At 32.6% G+C, this 20,078-nt stretch overlaps 1 protein-coding gene and 1 pseudogene across 1 annotated transcript; both read right to left on the bottom strand.

Annotated features, from left to right (window-relative positions):
* Nucleotides 1-3,373: 3,373 nt before the first annotated feature.
* Nucleotides 3,374-5,692, bottom strand: LOC131639317 (uncharacterized; annotated as a pseudogene).
* Nucleotides 5,693-10,652: 4,960 nt separating this feature from the next.
* Nucleotides 10,653-13,267, bottom strand: LOC131639330 (ethylene-responsive transcription factor RAP2-12-like). The gene is made up of 3 exons (XM_058909832.1): nucleotides 12,824-13,267; nucleotides 11,032-11,947; nucleotides 10,653-10,946 (listed from the first exon to the last, which is right to left on the bottom strand). The coding sequence occupies exons 1-2, from the start codon at nucleotides 13,104-13,106 to the stop codon at nucleotides 11,076-11,078; spliced, it is 1,155 nt and encodes a 384-aa protein (XP_058765815.1). The 5' UTR covers nucleotides 13,107-13,267; the 3' UTR covers nucleotides 10,653-10,946; nucleotides 11,032-11,075.
* Nucleotides 13,268-20,078: the final 6,811 nt, after the last annotated feature.

Raw genomic sequence — 20,078 nt, 5'->3', positions numbered from 1 at the left:
CCTTATATAGCATAACTCTTTTGAGATTTTCTTCATGGATATTTGATTTGATTGTCCAAAATTGATGTAGAATATGTTGGATATTATTTGTTCCATAAATCTCTCCAACAAGATATGATTTGTTTCAATTTAAATCTCCAATTAAACCTGAATTAATCTACATCCAACTGTCAAACAAATCACCTGAACATATTGTTAAATCAATTACAATAAAATCTTTAACAAATCTTCTGCAGAACATACTCAAAAATGCACCAGTCTGGCTTGTTGAACAAATGCCCGAATGTCGTACCACATGCTGAGGCATCTTGTTCATCATGTGTCCCTTCTATAGTTCCATAAAGATTAAGCAAGCTAGATCATCTTGAACACTTTGAACACTTCTCAATATTGTTGTTTTGCAAAAATACAATCAACCCAAATGATCAATTTCAATCTCCCCCTTTGGTAAATTGTAGAAAAACATCTCTTCAAGATATAGCACTTTTTCAACTCTTTAAGACATAGCACTTTTTTCATATCATAACAAAGTCACAACCAGTAGGATCATTGAACTTCATCAGAGCATTCAACCAGCAACAGCATTCTTCCATTTATAAAGTTAAGCACAACAGCATCAACAGAAGTCAGTAGCATCACGTATGAGCATTCAAATGCTTACTGTCGCGGCGGAAAACTTAAGACTAAGCTATTGATTAACTTAACTCGAAAAACAAGAGTCATCGCCGAACTTTATTGTTTTCAAAGGAAAGAGAAAATTTCGATAAAACTCAACAAAATAAAAGATCTAGGTACGGGGGTTGGTTATGCAAGGGAAGGTATTAGCACCCCTCACATCTATGGTACTCCATATGAACCTTTTGAAAAATGTGTTTTTTAGGATAAAACGTTAAAGTTTGCAAAAGATTGGAGAGATGAGAAAAGAATTGTTTTTATTTTTTGTGTGCTCGCTAAGACGTTGCATCTTGTGCCTACATATCCCTTTTGTGCTATTGGGAAGTCATAGCATTTGTAGTTCTGAGCAAAAAGAAAACACGAGTGGTGGTTCATGTAGTTGGAGGTAGATGTGGTTGGATTGGTGGTGGTGAGGAAGAGGAGGGTGTAGTGGGAAAGTTGGTTGATGATTTATGAAATAGTGATTGTTGATTTTTGGGTAAGGATGGTTGGTCACTTGTGGTTGCTGGTGTTGGTTGGGTATGTGCAACAAGTGGTGATATTTAATTTTGCCATTAGTGTACCATGTAAGGGTTTAGGTCATCATTTAGGAAGTTATAAGAGTAATTTGAAGGAAAGTGTGTCTTGGTGAAGGAAAATTGAGTTTCATCAAAGATAACAAGCCTCGAAATTATTAATTTCTTATGTGACAAATCATAACACTTGTAGCCTCTATGATTCAGCAGATAACCCAAGAAGATACATGGAGTAGAGCGAGGTTGTAACAAATGAATGTTAGAGGACGAGAATAAAGGATAACATACACAACTAAAAACTCGTAGATATATATACGTAGGAATTTGGTGATAAAAAAAGTTGTGTTGGTGACTGATTTTGAATTGTTTTACAGTGAAGAATGTTTAAAAGATAAGTTGTCGTGTGAAGACTATGATGCCAAAACAATGTGGGAACAAAAAATTGAGCTAGCATAGTGTGTATCATATTATTAGTGGTTCTTATTTTTCCATTTCGCTCTCCAATTTTGTGAGGATGTGTGAGGAACAGAGAAATGAAAAATAAGGCCATGATTAGTGCAATATTTTCGAAAATAACTCATTATTATATTCACCACCATTGTCATATTGAAAAGATTTTACAGTTTACAAAAATTGTGTCTGAATAAGTTTTGTAAGTGACTTGGACGTTTCAAATACTTGATATTTTCTGCTAATACGAAAGGTCCACAAGATATTTGTAAAATCATCTAAAAATGTTACAGAATATTTATGACCAACAGAACTTAAAATTGGAGACGTCCATAAATCACTATGTAAAATATCAAATGGCATCAAAGTTGTAATTTAAGAATTAAAAAATGAAAATTTAACATGTTTGTCTAAAACACAAGAGTCACAAATAACAGGAGAATTAAAAGGTTCACAATATATGAACTTATTTTTACGAGGGGAATTTAAAACAGACACGCCAGGATGACCAAGATGACGATGTCAGAGACTTGACGTAAGACCGGCAAAACTGGAGGGAGTGGTGACAGGATATAGATCGCTACGGCTGTCACATCTAATGAGAGGGATCCCCGTTTGAAAATCAAATACATTAAAACCAAAAGGTCCAAAGGAAATAACAGAAAGAATTAAAAGGTTCACAATATATGAACTTATTTTTGTGAGGGGAATTTAAAAGAGACACACCAGGTTGACCAAGACAACGGTGTCAGAGACTTGGCGTAAGACCGGCAAAATTGGAGGGAGTGGTGATAGGATATAGATTGCCACAACTGTCACATCTAATGAGAGGGATCTCCGTCTGAAAATTAGATACATTAAAACCAACAGGTCCAAAGGAAATAGAGACATTGTTGTGGTGAGCCGTCTCACAAAAATTAAATTTGTAATAATTTATGGGGGCATGCAGGACATGGTTTAAGTGAAAGGGTTGGTGATAGGTGGTTATTTATGTGTGTTCGGCACCATGAATTGAAATTTTGTGGCCACTGCCAACAATAAATTTCTGATTCGAATTACTTAAAGGATAATAAGACGAAAGATTACCTTGTGATGCTGTCGTGTGAGATGTTGTTCCAGTATCCATGTACCACTGATTGTCAGAAGTGTGTAAATACATGGTATGCATAGCAGCCTCAATTTCTGTCGATTTCTGAGATTATGCAGTAGCATCATGTGTCTGAGGATGTTGTCCTAGCTTGGATACTTCATAGGACCGGTAGGGCGTGCTCGCTGAGAGGCGGGATACGGGCACTAAGGCATAGCCCATGGTGGCAGAGTCCAACCCCATGGTTGCCAAGATGAGTACTGATGATTTTTCTACCAAGGAGGAGAGGGCCATGGTAGAGGGACGATGTGAGCCTAGGATGAGGACCATGACGGTTACCACGTCCTCCGCCTTGACCCTAGTTTCCAAGAGAGCAAGCAGAGTTGCCTGGGCGATAGTTTTTACGTCGAGAGGTGTCTTCAGAAAGTCGTTGTTGAGTGGTGTGCATGAAAGAAAGAAAACTAGTGCTAGTCATTTTATCTATACCAACTTATTCCAAAGTAAGCATGGAGCGAGCTTGGTAGAATGCAGGAGTAGGTTTACTATGGCGAATAAAGTTAGGAACACTACAGTAAGCTTCTAAAAGACCAAATATAAATTTAAGAACTGGAATATGATTGTTGACAAGAGAGCCAATATTCCTCAACTAGTCAGAGAACATCTTAAGACGCTGGCAGTAAGCAGAGACATTGGAAAAATCCTCCATGCGAGTGTTAGAGAACTCTTGTTCGAGAGTGAAGCACGAACATTCTGATTGTCCTAAAAAATGTTAGCCAAACGGTTCTAGGCGTCCATAGTAGTGGAGTCTGGTTCCAAGATGGTGGTCAGCAGGTCAGTGGAGATTATGGAATATATCCATTGAAGAATGGTAGAGTCAAGAGTAGTCCATAGTAGTCCATAGTTCATACTCAGCAGTAGAGACATCTATCGGTAGTTTCTTGCTCGTAAAAGGAACAATATGATGTAGAACCCTGTGAGAGCAGGCAGGGAAGCGAAGAGCTCGGCTCATGTGCCATATTGATCTTTCTCCATCTCAAGAACAATAGGAATGTGGTTCTTGATGTTTGAAACAGCGAGAGCGGAAAGAAACTCCATTTTTGTGAGTGTCAATGAGGAAGAAGAAGTTGTCTCCTTGCCGGTATCACGAATTTTAGGAGAGGTGGTTATGTTGTTGGTTTCGTTATCACCGTGATCGGACTCAGATATCACGTGAGAGAGAGAGAGAGGATGCAGAATTAACGGAGGGTTATCAAAGCGTGAGAGAGGTCGTGCAGATGCTAGTGCAGCGGCGCAGGGAGAACGACGCGGTGACGGTTCAGGCTGTTACAGAGAAAGGCGATGATGGAGCAAGAAAATAATTTATTTTAGAGAAAGAGACCGATTATAATTGACGGTGGTCGCGGAGAAAGACGACTACAACACAAAGAGAAAGATTTATTTTAAAAAAAGAAATCGATTAGGATTAAGAGAAAAGGGGTCATGCACTGACAGTGTAAAATATTTTTACACTGTCAACCAATCACCACCATGCATCTAATTAAAACATTTTTTTATTTAAAAAAAACTTTAATGACATGGCACATTCATGATTCCCTATTGGATGACAGTGTAAAACTATTTTACACTGTCAGTGCGCTACCTTTTAACTCTTAGAATTAATACTATATAAATATAAAATAAAAATGTATCTTCTAAAATAAGCACGATTCTAAAGAGATTGAAAAAACATTTAAAAAAAGAGTTTATGAAATATTGATAAGATTTGATTTCATCCTAAATGTCAAAATTATAACACTCGATTAAGATTTTTACCCAAATAAGACTTGAATCTATGAAGAGAAAATGAAAGATACCATCATGATTCATTGAATGTCGGTGTGATAAAACTACTTTACAAAAAATATATAACTCCATTAAACTCATCAAAATCTTTGCAGAGATATTCAAGAATTCAAAAACTACACGTACTGCACATTATTTCAACGAAACCAGATATCAAAATCATTCATATGATATTAGATTCATCTAACCAAACAAAGGGAGAAAATTGCCATAATGAAAAACAACCAAATTTACAATTATATAACCATAAACATAACATAATATAATTCTTATGATTTGATTAGTTGAATATTAGTTGTACGGTCAATATTTTAATTTTTAATTTATATTTTATTAATTGAAATTTTAAAAAATTATTTTATTTAATTATTTGTAATGTATATTGATGTTTCTTATTGTTCGGAAGAGATGGCAAATTTGGGGGATATGCAAATTTGGGGGATATGCATTGCAAATTTGTGGTTTAATTCGGAGGTCAAGATAAAAAAAATATAAAAAAATTATTATAGAATTGGATTTATTAGTTTGAAAAAAAAAAAGTGAAAATTGTGATTTTTTAAACTAATTATATTTTCAAAAAAAAAATACATAAATAACCATGTTTTCAAAATATTTTTTAATTTAATCACTTTTCACATAAAAAAAATCTGTCTCGTTGAGGATGCACCATTTGTCTATGACGTGCACTTTGATTTAGCCTTAGGTGTACAATGTGGCACATGCTCATGTGTTATGCATGCATGTAAGAATTAGGAGCATGTGACATATTCCTAATGTGACTCCTATGTTGTTTTGTTAATTTTTTTAGTTATTTTACAACAAAAAACTAATTTAAAAAATATTAAGAAAAAATAAATTATAATATAATTCAATAAAAAATTACATAATGATTTGAGAGAATTTTAATGACCCGCTCGATCCAAATGCCTATCAGCTTCACATGGCGGTCCAATTGCTTGCTTTGAGGCCTCACACAATTTCTCTGAGATATTTGAGGTCTCTTAGTATTCGCTTGAGTCTGAGGTGTCTGATGTGAGGGTCCTGAAATATTAGTGTTATCTAACAAATTGTCGATCATAACTCCCAAGTCGTCGATGCTGTCGTAATCGAATTTGGTGCTCATATTATCATAGTTTAGTCGTGTTGGTTGGATTACTTAGTTGGGTCGGTGCCGCTGATTTTGTATGAAATAATATTATTATTTAAAATTTCTATTTAACTTTTTTTTGTTAAATATTTTTTTTAATAACAAAACAACTTAGGAGGAAATAGGAGTGACGCATGCTCTAAATCCTTACATGAATGCGCCATTGCCATTGTCATAACACATGAGCATGTGTCACAGACAATGACATTTAAAGTCAAATTAGAGTTCATGTATTACAGGTGGCATATGACGAAATTTTTTATTTAAAAGTGATTAGTTTGAAAAATATCTTAAAAACATAACTATTTAAATATTTCTTTTTAAAAAGTGGTTATTTAATAAAAAAAAATTGTTGTCGAAGATCGAAATAGTAAAGAAGATTTATTATAGAATCGAGTTTGTTGATTTGAATAAAAGGTGAAAATTGTCCCGCTCTAATGCCATGTCTAATTGTGAGACCAAGGTACATATTTATATTGAACTATGAATTAACCTTTTGTGAAATCATCCTAAGTTTCACCAAATTAGTTAGAATAGCCGCTTCTTTTTCTAGCCACCAATTTTTGCACACCAAATTATGTTTGCCTTTATCAACAACAACAACAACAACAAAACGTTTGTGAAATCATTACTTTGCATGTTAATCTATTTGGAGATGTATTTTATTCAATGACCTATACAAACATCATTCGGCATAAGTCAAATTAGGTGGTTATAAGAACATGCTTCCATCCATAAAAAAATTGAAAATTTCTTTACCCACCTCCCTACTTTCTAGGTCACCTCCGGTGAAAAACTCAAAATACCCTCACTTCGGAAATGCATTTTCGAAACGCTTTTTTTTTCTTCAAAATTTGTCTTATTTCGGAAATTCACTTCCGAAAACACGAAAAAAAGGTGTTTTCGGAGATGCATTTCCGAAAACACCCCTTTTTTGGGTTTTCGGAAGTGCATTTCCTAAAACATTTTTTTTGGGAGGGGGTGTCTTCGGAGATGCATATCCGAAATATTCCAAGACCAAATTGGTCTTGGAATGTTTCGGATATACACTCCGAAAGAATTCAATAATTATTAAAAAATTAAAATCAAGGTGAATCAATACAATTAATAGGTATAAAATGAAGGTGAATCAATAAAATCAAGGTGAATCAATAAAATCAAGGTGAATCAAAATTTCCTAAACAATTTTAAAGTCAAAAATTATTTTACTTACTTATATAAATCAAAAACATTTTAATTCCATAAGTAAATTTTGAATTATATAGAATTAAATATAAAATTTGTTCATTAAATAAAATTAAGACAAAATCTTTTTTAATTTTTTTAAACTAAATAAAAAATTATAACTAATTTTTAATTATGATTCAGAAAAAAAAATATATAAATATATAATAATAATTATTAATTTTGTAAGTGAAATATATAAATATATAATATATAAATATATAATAATTAATATATATATATATAATAATTATTATAAATTAAAACACTCATTTTTTTAATTTTTATAATTATTATATAAATATATAAATATATTTATAATTAATATATAATAATTATTATATAAATATATAAATATATAAATATATAATAATTTTTATAAATATATAATAATAATTATAATTATTATATAAATATATAAATTAAAACATTCATTTTTTTAATTTTTTTTGTAAATACATAATAATTATTTTAAATATATAAATAAAAAATTATAACTCATTTTGTAAGTGAAATTATTTTAGTTTTTTTAATTAAAATTATTTTAAATTTTAAAATATGAATTAGAATAGAAATATATAATAATTATTATTCATAACTCATAAATTATATCAAAATATATAATTATTATTTATTACTCATAAATTATATCAAATTTATGATATATGAATTAATTAATATCTTAAAATTAATTTTTGGATTTTTAGATTTTTTTTGTTTTTTCGGAGATGCATCTCCGAATTAATCAAAATTCCAATTTTTGGGATTTTTTCGGAAATGCACTTCCGAAGTCTGGAAAAATTTAGAAAAAAAAAAATTTCGAAAATGCATTTCCGAAGCAGGGGTAAAGTGAGGTTTTTGCTGGGGGTGACCCCCATAGGGAGGTGGGTAAAGAAAAAATCAAAAATGTTATAGGAACATGTGAATGAGGATAAACTCTATATAAACTAAATTACAAATTATGAAAAATAAAATTTCTACCAATTAGATATATGGGACATGTGGGATAGAAATATATATAGTGTTGAAGTTGGATAAAAATCTCCTTTTTGCTAAATTTAATTTCTACGATTTTTAGAAAGAGTGGAGTAATGCATACCAAATGCTGAAAAAACAACCATAAAGATATGTCCAAATACAATAACAATAAACACAACATTCTAGATCTTGAGCTAATGAGGCATATTTTAATTGACTTATTTAAATGTGGTGTCATATAGGCAGGACATATATGCTTAAAGCAGCTCAATAGAAACATGGGCTCAAATATGGGCTTGAAGAGGGACTCATAATGCACCCTATGCATCTCTATCACACCCTAGTGAAATTTCAAAAATATACTTGGATTTTAAAAAATGTATCTTCAAACGCACCTCATACACATATATTTCAGAAATGTATTTCTGTAATAGTTTAAAAACGAACCAAATTATGTATGAAGGATGTTCGGAGATGCATTTTCGAAAATTTGAGTGCATTTTCGAAATTTTGTAGGATTTTTTCTAATCATATAGGATGCATTAAGAGATTCTCTAATGAAGAAGATTCAATGGGATTCCTAATTCTATGAACTGGTAGGATCAAACTAAACACCTAAGGAAGAATCTTGGTCAAATCTGAAAAGAAAACTATTTTAAGATAAGAATAAAACCAAGGAGTTTCATCTATTGAATAGTTACTCAAAAAGCAAGGTGCTATGAAAGGAAGATAATCTACTGAGGAGTTTCATCGGTCGAATAGTTACCCAAAAAAGTCCATTACCTTAGTCCCGTAAACCTTACTGACACTCAGTGGCGGAGCCATAAAAATTATAAATCCTGGGCAAAAATTTAAAGACTGCAAATTCACATTATATATAATTTATAAATAGTCATCAATCAAAGTAAAAGAGACTCGTCATTTTATCAATAAAAGTATAGTTAAAGTAAAAGAGATGAAATATAACCTTACAATAGCATGTTAAATAAAATCACAAGGCAAATGTCCTTTTCGAGATTTCTTTGTCGTGAATGTTCGAATAATATTAATATAATCAAGTGACTTGAATATCTCACCGTCGGTGTAACATACCATCAAGTCATTGAGCCACACTTCCTTAGTCTTATTGTGCAATTTAGACTTGATAATCTTCATTGATTAAAAAGTTATTTCAACGGATGCTAATTAATTGCCATTTTTTCTTTTTTTTTCTCCTTTTAATATTTTTACTTTTCTTTTATTTTTTGAAAAAAAAAATGTGAATTGCCCTTTTTTTTTCTCCTTTTAATTTTTGACTTTTCTTTTATTTTTTTGACAAAAAAATGTGAAGAGCCTGGACAATGGCCCAGGTAGCATGCATGCTGAAACCGCCACTGCTAATACCTACGAGGATATTCGGGACTTTCTCCTCACTTTTGAGAGAAATACACGACTTGATAGCTGGAATAGTTACTCAAAAAAACAAGAGGAAGAAAACCCACTATCTTAGCCCCGCAAACCCGACAACTATAAGAATATTCAGGGCATTCTCTTTACTTTTGAGATGTTATGGAAACCCATTACCTTAGCCCTGTAAACCCGACACCTACGAGAATATCTGAAGCATTCTCCACCTTAGTCATGTAAACCCAACACCTACAAGAATATTTGAGGCATTCTCTTCCCGAAAAAAGCAAGATGCTATGGAAGGAAGAAAACCCACTACCTTAGCCCCCGCAAACCCGACAACTACAAGGATATTCAGGGCATTCTCTTTACTTTGAGATGCTATGGAAACCCATTACCTTAGCCCTGTAAACCCGACACCTACGAGGATATCTGAAGCATTTTTTACCTTAGTCCTGTAAACCCAACACCTACAAGAATATTTGAGGCATTCTCTTTCCGAAAAAAGCAAGATGCTATGGAAGGAAGAAAACCCACTACGTTAGCCCCCGCAAACCCGACAACTACAAGGATATTCAAGGCATTCTCTTCACTTTTGAGATGCTATGCAAACCCACTACATTAGCCCTGTAAACCTGACACCTACGAGGATATCCGATGCATTCTCTTCACTTTCAGGATGCTATGGAAACCCACTACCTTAGCCCCATAAATCAGACACCTACGACTACGAGGATATCTATGGAAACCCACTACCTTAGCCACATAAATCCGACACCTACGACTACGAGGATATCTGGGGCATTCTCTTAACTTTCAAGATGCTATGAAAACCCACTACCTTAGTATATTAAACCCGACCCGACACCTAAGAGAATATCCGAGGCATTCTCTTCACTTTCGGAAGAAATGCACTTCCTTGATAGCTCATCTGGAGCGCCAACCACTTCACTTTCCTTGATAGCTCATCTGGAGCGCCAACCACTTCGACTCTATATTAAATAAAAATGTATCTTCCAAAATAAGCATTTGTAACACTATTTAAAAGAGATCGAAAAAACACTAGATGACACCGTTTATGATATTCATATATTTTAATTTCATTCTTGTGATGATATTAAAATTATAAACACTTGATTAAGATTTTTACCTAAATAAGATTTGAATCTATGAAGAGAAAATGAAACATACCATCATGATTCATTGAATGTAGGTGATATAAAACTACCTTACACCAAATGTATAGCTCCATTAAACTCATCTCTGAAATCATGATTTCTATATGGAGAACATATATTACATCAAAATCTCTGCATAAACTACTGCACATTATTTCAACCAAACCAGATATCAAAATCATTCATAATGATATAAATCCATCCCACCAAACATAGGGAGAAAATTGTCATAATGAAAAACAACCAAGTTTACAATTATATCATCCATAAACATAACACAATATAATCCTTATAAACATCAAACTGAAAAATCCTCAAAAGGTTCTTGACAAAACAAAAGGATAAACTAATAAAAAAACTATAACTAACTTATTCGCCACAAGAGAATAAAGCTCCACGCTTGCTTAAGCTTGTAACTTGTTCTTGATCTTGACGCCATCAACAATATAAATAACCCAACAATCCTAAAAACAATTCATAATCGTTAAAACCGAACAAAATTCAAGAAACCGAATGTAAAATGTAAAATGTAAAATGAATGTTACTGACTTGTAGCTTTATTTACATAATCGGCGAGGCGGGGCGGACATAGTTCAGAAAACTCCGCCGGAGATGGCGGGCATGTCATCAAAGCTCCAGAGGTTCATTGTGTTTCCACAATCCTGAACTGAATCAGTACCGAGCAATGACGCCAATGATGCATCACTCCAGTTATCATCAAATGAGTTCTCAAAGAACTTCAGCTGAGATTCGATGTCTGCGAGCTCCTCAGAGAGTGTCTTTGCAGAATCATCTTGCATAGGCAGCATATCCTGAGCATTGTTAGACTGCTGCAGATTGAACTGAGCTTCGCCTTGCTGAGGAGCAGGAGCGGAAAACACAGACGAAATCTCGGGGGTTTTCGGGCCTTGTTCGCCCCAACCTAGATCAGAATAATCGAACGAATTGCTCGAGTGTTCAGAGCTGAAGTAAGCATTAGCATCAGCAGCAGCAAACTGAAATCCATTTCCCACGAACGCTCCCGCGTTAGCAAACTGGTTGTTAACCATCGGCTTCTGTTCAACCTGATCCATAGGGGAATAGAAGTTCTCCATATTCTCGCCGAAGTTGAACATTGTGTTCCCATTCGGTTTGAACGAGTTCAGATTCTTATTCACCACCTGCGTCTCAGGACTCGCCTTAACACGTTTTGTGGAAGCATTAGGATTCTCTTCAGGGAAATTCACCTTGGCTTTTGCGCCACGGATTCTCCTAGCTTCAGCATCATAAGCTCTCGCAGCTTCCTCAGCAGTGCTGAATGTTCCGAGCCAAACACGAACTCCTTTCCTCGGGTCACGAATCTCAGCAGCCCACTTTCCCCAAGGACGCTGTCGGATACCCCTATACTGATTCTTCCTCTTCCTCTTCGTAGCCTTTTCAGCTGGCTCATTTGATTTCGGCGCCACAGGTTTTGCAGCACTCGATCCTACAACCGAATTCGAAACCCAAAATCAGTATAAATAGCAAATAATATCAAAACAATATGATGAAATTACATAAACCAATTCAATCAAATGCATGCAATATTATCGACACATTGAATTAATAACAAAAAAATTCAATGTAACGAGTACGAAAAAATGTATCGAGCACACAAAAACCGATTCATGAACAGTTAATGAATCTGAAGATAAATTAATTATCATAATCCTCAAACTATTAACTATTCAGATCAATTAAACTCAAACTAGTTCCATTATATCAGATCTATTACTTAGGAAAGTGTTGATCAAACATAATCTTCACCAAATCATGCAAATATTCAATTTCACCAATCAAAACAAAATTTACAACAAGAACCCTAAAAAAATCAAAGGTCCAAATTTATTTAACATGATTTAACACTTAACAAGCAACTTTAATAAACAATTAACAAGCAACTTAAACCAACTCCAATTGGATCTACAAAATCATTAAAATAATTACAACCACACAAAATTGGATCTGCAAAATCATTCCAATAATTACAACCAAATACAAATCAAAAATAAAAAAATAAAAAAAAAATCTCAAGAGATTGGTATAAGATCTATAAAACCATAGAATGAAATCATATAAATAAAATTAACAACCAGCAAAATCATAAACCATAACCAAATATTTCACAAATTAACAAAAAAAAAAAAACAGTTCTTTAATATTTAATTAAAAATTAATTTTTAAAAAAATAGCAAAACAAATAAGAAAACATGATTTTTTAGTCCATATAAACCGAATAAAATGTGGGACATGATAGAAACAAATGCATGTGAAAAATAAAATAAAATCATTTACAAAAAAAAAAAAAATCTGAAAAAGTTACCACGAGAGAAGGTCCTTGAAGATTTGTTGTTGCCAGCAGCAAAACCAAAACCTTTGACACCGAGCATCAACCCTTCATCTTCCTCGTCATCCTCGTCCTCATCAAAATCAGAATCATCCTTAAACTCTCTGAACCCAGCCTCGAAATCATCGTCAAGCAAAAACGGTTTCTTCAAACCATTTTTCCTCAAATTCGGCCACAGGATATCAGCAGTCACACGGCGGGAACCACCCACCGCCGCCGTAGCTGGGATGAAGTCGGAGATAATAGCACCACCACACATCTTTTCTCTCTCTTTTCACTACTGGTCAGATCTTTGGCTTTTCAAAAAAAAAAAATGAAACTTTCTTGTACCCAATTGAATCTCTTTGAAGGATTGTTGAATGGTTAAGATTTTTACAGAGTTTTTGTTTTGAATGTTTTTGGTGTGTTTGGTATGAGGTGAGACTTGTGTCTTATATATGCATTATTCTTTTCACTTTTTTGGGTGAAAAATGTGATGATGTGATGTTACGCATTTGCCCTTGTGGTGAAATTGTATAGATAAGGAAAGAAAGTATGTTAAGTTTGGTGTTTATGGTAATTTTGTTGGCTTTGGCAGCATGGAGCACACGTACCAAACTATTTATTGTTTGGTTGACTCACTTTTCTTTTTGTTGAATTAAATTAAACATTCTAACATGTAGTACCAAGGAGAGTCTTGAAGTATGTATTCTAGAATTTTAATTCTAATTTTTTAGGATTAGGATTAAGAAATGTTTTATTTGGAATTTTAAGTTGTTTTAGAAATTATATTGAGATATTTTTAATATAAAAAAAAAAAAGTAAAATATTTGGTGTTGAATGAGAAATTATAATTTTGAGTTTTATAGATTGGGAATGTAAAAGTGTTGAAACTCTAGAATAGAGAGTTTTATATTCTATTTAGTTGTATCCAAGTCAAGAATTACAATATTTCAATTAGTAAAAAAAATATAATAGAGAGTTTTATATTCTATTTAGTGTATTCAAGTGAAAAATTACAATATTCATTTAGAAAAAACAAGTAGAATAGCAACTTATATTTTATTTAATAAATTAATTTGATTAGTTTATAGTTTAAAATTTATGACTAAATATATTTTTTTTGTTTTAAACTTACTCTTGTAATCTTAATTTAAAAATGTAAAAAATAATTATATCCTTTTTATGTCATTTCATATTTTAGTTAAAATATTAAATTTATCAAATACTATACAAATTTAACCAGGTAACTTAATGTATAAGTCACCAAAATAAATTTATTTGTTATAAATAAGTTTATATATTATTATATTTTTTTCTGCCAGATCTTATATGTGATGACATTTATATAAATTTTAATAATTTATTAACAAATATTTCTTTTGAAAATATTATTAAAGTTAGATTTACTTTGTATTTATTGGAGGTTGGTGCCCTTTTAATTATTATTTTTCTTTTTTATTATATAATTTGTTTTTTTTGTTGAATTTGTTTTTAAATAAATAAATATTTCTTTTGATAATTTATATAAATTTTAATAATTTATTAACAAATATTTCTTTTGAAATTATTATTAAAGTTATATTTACTTTGTATTTATTGGAGGTTGGTGCCCTTTAATTTTAATTATTATTTTTCTTTTTTTACTATATAATTTGTTTTGTTTTGTTGAATTCGTTTTTTAATAAATAAGTAAGAAAAAGATTTGTTGAATGCTTTTTATTTGATTTCATTCAAAAAGTAAATATTTGCTTTCATTAAAATAATTAGAATTTTTGTAAAAAAATCTAATTTACAATAATGTAAAAGATGAATTTCATAATAAGTGTTAGGCTAATGGCTACATATATACATAAATACAATTTTTATGGTTGAAGAATAAAAGAAATAATTTTTTTTTAAAATATATACTCTAACAATATAATACGGAAAATATGATTTTGGTGTAGCCTATTTTCTTTCCTATTTTATCTTTTATTTAATGTAAATATTTCAAAAAAATAACAAAAGGTGGTAAGTTAAAAAAATTAAAATCTTATTATTTTACATGCATTTATATATTAACAAAAAACAGACAGACGGCCACGTGAGTGCCAATACGTGCCAGTTTGAAAGCTAATCTATAAAAGATGAATTTGATAGTAAGTGTTAGGCTATTGGTTACATATATAAATAAATACATTTTTTATAGTTGAAGAATAAAAAATATTAAACAATTTAATTTTTTGAAAATACACAATTATAATTTGAAATTAGTGTCTTCCGTTTTTGATATCTAGTGGTATAATTTTACAATCTTAAAATTTTTGTTTAGAGATAAATAATTCAATAATTTAATTATTTATATTATTATTGTTTATATGAAAAATATTTATAATAGTTAATATTATTACCGTTAATCAAAATGCTTGAGTTTTTTTTTTACCCGTTTCTCTGGTTGAAGTAGATAATTTTGTATGACTTAAATGAGGTTTTATATTATTTAATCTATTTTTTTTAATTAAAAGATGAGATGTGTAAGATTTTTTTTGGTTCAAAGTCAAGTAAGAGAGAAAAGTTTGGTTAGCATGAATGACCAATTTTTACACTATAAAAATTATAAAAATTATTTAAAGATGTCCTCTTTTTTTTTTTATGTAAAGTTAGAGATGTCTTTTACTTTGAGTGATAGAGCTTATTCTTACTAGCGTGAGTGGCATTTTTATTTTATAAAAATATGTAGGAAATAAGATTATTTTTTGGGGAAAGATTTAGGATTAAGTTGGATTTCATAAGACAAATTACTTAAATTGTTTTAGTAACTTTGGTCTCTTATTTTATTTTTAGGTTTAGTACGTTATTTTAAAATCATTAAAATAATTAAAACACAATTTCTAGATTAGGGCTAAGCTCATATACTTTTACAATCCATTTATGTTATTGCCAATAGTTTATTTCAATTTTATAAACACTTTATTTTCATTTTATAGTTTATATTAAAATTGATGTGGGCTTCATTCTAATGTCTGATTCACCCGCCCCTTTCTGACTCACCCGTCTCTAAAAGAGAAAACAATCATTTTTATTATTTTCATCTCTCTTCTTAGAAAATGGATTCAGTGAGTTTTTGGCGGGAAAGTCATTGTATCTTTAGCATAATTTTTTTTGTGTTTGGCCAAAAAAATAATAAATTAATAATACATAAATAAATAAATAAATAAATAAATAAGTAAAATAAGAGATAGAATGGGGTAAAGTCATGGTGACTTTACTGTTCCAAAGTCACTGAAATGTGATCCCTCTTCCAATGTGTAGCTTAACATCATCGCAACTTTTATTGTTTAGGAGAAGAATGGTGTTGAAATGAATGGAAGAAGGATGAAAATAATGTTATATCTATAACTTGCTCACTTATCAATATAAGTTGTACAGACAACAAATTACCTCTTCATTTACAACCTCTCAACAAATTAGCTTATTTATCATGAGAAAAAAATCATGATGAACTTAAGCAAGAAGATCCTAGTTGTTGCACCCTCAAATTTTCCCTCACATATTCAAGACAGTTTGACTCCTTATAGTCAAAGATTTCTCAATTGCTCATAGGGTGCTCAAGAACTCAAGACATCTCAAGGATTGGAATGTGCATCACACCTCCTAAACCAGGGTCTCCAAGATTAGGGTTTTGGTGTGCTCGGGGAAAATGGAACTCTCAAGGCCTCAAATGGATTTCACATGGTCTCACATGCTTCAAGGAATCCTCATGCCAAGTTTCAAGCCTCGAATCCCAAGATTACTCAGTCAACTTCTCAGATGATCAACAGTCGACTAGGTTGACCTAAAAGTCAAATATGGTCAAAATACAGTCAAACTTTAAGGTTTTTGGTTAACATCAAGGATTTGAGGTTACATTCATCATTTTATCAAAGTTTGATCATGATTCATCCAGAAAAACTCAGAAATCAACAAAGCTCAAGTTTCCAAATTAGGGTTTTTAGGCTAAAAGTCAACCAAACTTTGACCAACCATAACTTTCACATGCTTCATCAGAAAATTGTCCAACCAAAACTAATTTTGAAGGAAATTTCATTCTCTACAAAAAGCATTATAGGTCCTTTTAGAAGTCAACAAAAAGCTATCTTTTGTCAAAGTCAATATCATCAAGATAAAATCTCCAGATGCAAAAAATGTTCCAAAGTGAGTTGTAGAAGACATCTTGGGCCTTCCAAAAAGTACAAGATCATCTCCATGTGATAAATATTGAGTGAGTTATGATTGGTGCAAGTTGGGAAAAATTGGAAAAATGCATGAAAACCTAAATGGCAAAAGTCAAACTTTTGAGTAATGGGCCTATAATTTTGATATTCCCACGTGATACCTAAATGGCAAATATTATTTTTTAATGATATTATTTCATTTATCCTTGAATTTATTCATTTAAATTCAAATTATGTCAAATAAAATCATGATTTAAATAACAAAAGATGACATGGAATATTCTCACTCATCTAATCAGATCAAACTCTCATCCTAAGGCCATGAAATCGTGAGAAATATGCATAAAATAGATTGAGCTCAAAAATAGAAAGTTTATGTGCAAAATCAAATCATATCTTTTCTCAATCAAAACAATTGATTCTTTCCAAAATTCTTGACCTAAAATCATCCTCTATATATACACAAGTTATTCAGAATCAAGGGGAGACGAAATTTGGCAAGAAAGCTAGGGTTTTCAAAGAAGCAAAAATCAAAGAAAGTGGTGAAAGTAGGATTCCTCGTTGCAGCCACTTTCAAGGCTTCCCACTCATTCCATTTGATTTCTAAGGTAATATATGGTAAGAATGCAATGTTATATAAACTCCATGATGCCTATAATACATGTCTTGTATTACTCATGTTCATTCACGTTTTGATTTTTGATCTTACCGAGCAGATCAGATGACCGGCAACAACGAAGGCTTGAAGTTCCGAGCAGTTGAGAGGGGAAAAAGGTGTTGTACCTGCAAGGCACTCTAATGCCAAAGTAAGTATGTATTCCACAAGGTACAACAAAGTAGGAGAGTTTTTGGGGTAAGAAAAAGGTTACCTTGCCCTCTGTATGTAGAGGGCTATTTATAGGATGTTTTTGGAACGGATTAGACTCCTCCTTCCAGGGAGGATATTTAGGAGATGCGTGGACTGGTTGTTTACCGAGCACGAGGGGTCCTCGTGGTCGGTTACTTGGCAAGTTTGCCCGGCCTGATCGGATGGAAACCGCCACGCGTGATCTGAAGTGTGTTGGGCCGTAGGCGGGAATGGCCCAATTGACTGGATTGGGCCGGTCCAGAACAATTTTCATAAAACATGTGTCATCACATTTTAATTGAAACTAACCTTATCTTTGAGTTCTGGATGATGTTTGGAGTGAATCAGGACCATCTTTCGTAAGGTTTGAGGCTGGAATCGAGAGCCACCATTGTTAGGGCTTCAGAGGTCTTTGCTTCGTGTTTCACATTACAAGAACTTTCACGCCAAACGGCCACCACCATTGGATTTGCAGGGTCCAAAATAGGGGATCTGGGCTTTACTGATTTTTGTTTAACACGTTTTTCTGAGTTTTTTATTCTTCAGGTTTTTGCTACGAAATTTCGTAGCTAACTAGTTGCGAGTTCGTAGAAATTTGGTAGCAAATTTTGGGCATTAATTGAAGAAGAAGGTGAATAGTGGTGAAGACTCTTTGACCCCCACGCAACGCGCCCTCATTGGTTGGTCAAAAGGATCACGCTCTCTCTCCGTTTTTGATTGGATGTCCGTGAAACAGAAGGGACCCACCACTAACTTGCGTTTGAAATCTGGGGTAGACGCGTGATTCAATATCATTACACGGTCACGATCTAATATCAGTTAAAGCATGCAGCGCAGTTGGCAACGAGATTTTGCTATTGAGTGCACAGGCCTGGGTTCGAACCCTACCCTTGACACTTTAATTTTTAACAATTGTATGTTTTTGCTTCATCACAGATCCGACGCTGCAGCCCCACGTGTGACCATGGTACCTCATCACGTACCAACCAATAGATTCGCACTATAGCCAGATCCAAGGGATCAAGACGCATGTCCACCATAGACCATCAAAGACCCACCTCACTGGATTGCACGGTGTAACACGGTGGGAGAACTGACTTTTTTGAAATGTTCCGGATAGCAAGAGTCGCCACCGACTTTTATTTTATCCAATATATAGAAAGGCTAAAAGAACAGGAAAAGACCTTTTAAAAAGAGATTGAGTTCGGGGGGTAGGTTATACAAAGGGAAGGTGTAAGCACCCTTTGTATCCATGGTTATCCATGGGCTCTTAATTGCTTAGCTCACTTTGATTTGTTTGAGTTGTTTGAAAAGAGTGTCGTGTGTGAATTGAAAAGATTTTGAATAAGGACTTTAGCTTGTAAATAAGCGTAGCCTTTTGAATTGATTTGAAAAAGAGGTGTGAAAAGTAATTTGAAAGTTTGAATGTGGAGCAAGCATTTAAGAGCATTTACCCTAAGATTGTCTTTCTTGTTCTTTAAGTTTTCGTTTGAAAGGGCTATCCATACCATAAAGAGGGTAGGTAGTCCTTTCATTGAATGTGCGGGTCATCGAAGATTATCGTTCACCATAAGACTATCCCTACCATAAAGAGGGCAGGTAGTCTCGGGGAAAGATATAATAGTCATTTTAGGCAACGGTAAGGATACCTTAGCATTCGAATGGACTATCATCATTTATCGAGGCAACATCGAGGGACGAGATCATTTTAGTCGTAGGCGACTCGAAGGGACTATGATTTTTTATTCCGAGGGACTATGATGATTTGAATTCGTAGGCAGCATATGCTAAGGTATCCCTACATCCAAGGAACTTGACTATTTTTGATCGAAAGGCAACATAAGAGGAGGTACCCTAAAGGTGAGTGTGTGAACAGTGAAATGAGCGTGTTAGATTCAGATATTTTATCTTGCAATTAGTGGGCTAACGGTTCAATTAATTATCTTGCACTCCCTATTTACTAACCACGCAGTTAATAGTATACAGATAATGAAATATCAGTTATAGTGTACGGAAAATAAAATGCGGAAAGTATAAAGTCCTAATTACTATTACATCAAAATTGAATGAGCGACCTATACACCTTCTAGAATTTAAATGATGGAAATTAAATTAAATAATTAAATTAATAACGTAATTAAATAAAGGCATAATTTAAATAATGACGGAAATTAAATAGCAGAATTTAAATAACTAAACCAATAGCAAA

The sequence above is a fragment of the Vicia villosa genome, unplaced genomic scaffold (genome assembly GCF_029867415.1).
Source record: "Vicia villosa cultivar HV-30 ecotype Madison, WI unplaced genomic scaffold, Vvil1.0 ctg.002596F_1_1, whole genome shotgun sequence".
NCBI lineage: Eukaryota > Viridiplantae > Streptophyta > Magnoliopsida > Fabales > Fabaceae > Vicia > Vicia villosa.
The sequence above is the reverse complement of the archived record's forward strand: the minus strand, read 5'-3'. Positions and strand labels throughout refer to the sequence as shown.

Bases quoted from the DNA above. Each gene is read 5' to 3' on its own strand.
- LOC131639330 (XM_058909832.1), bottom strand. From the start codon at position 13,106: ATGTGTGGTGGTGCTATTATCTCCGACTTCATCCCAGCTACGGCGGCG. The intron at 11,948-12,823 runs GTAACTTTTTCA...ATTCGGTTGTAG, and splicing joins TTCAAGGACCTTCTCTCGTG to GATCGAGTGCTGCAAAACCT.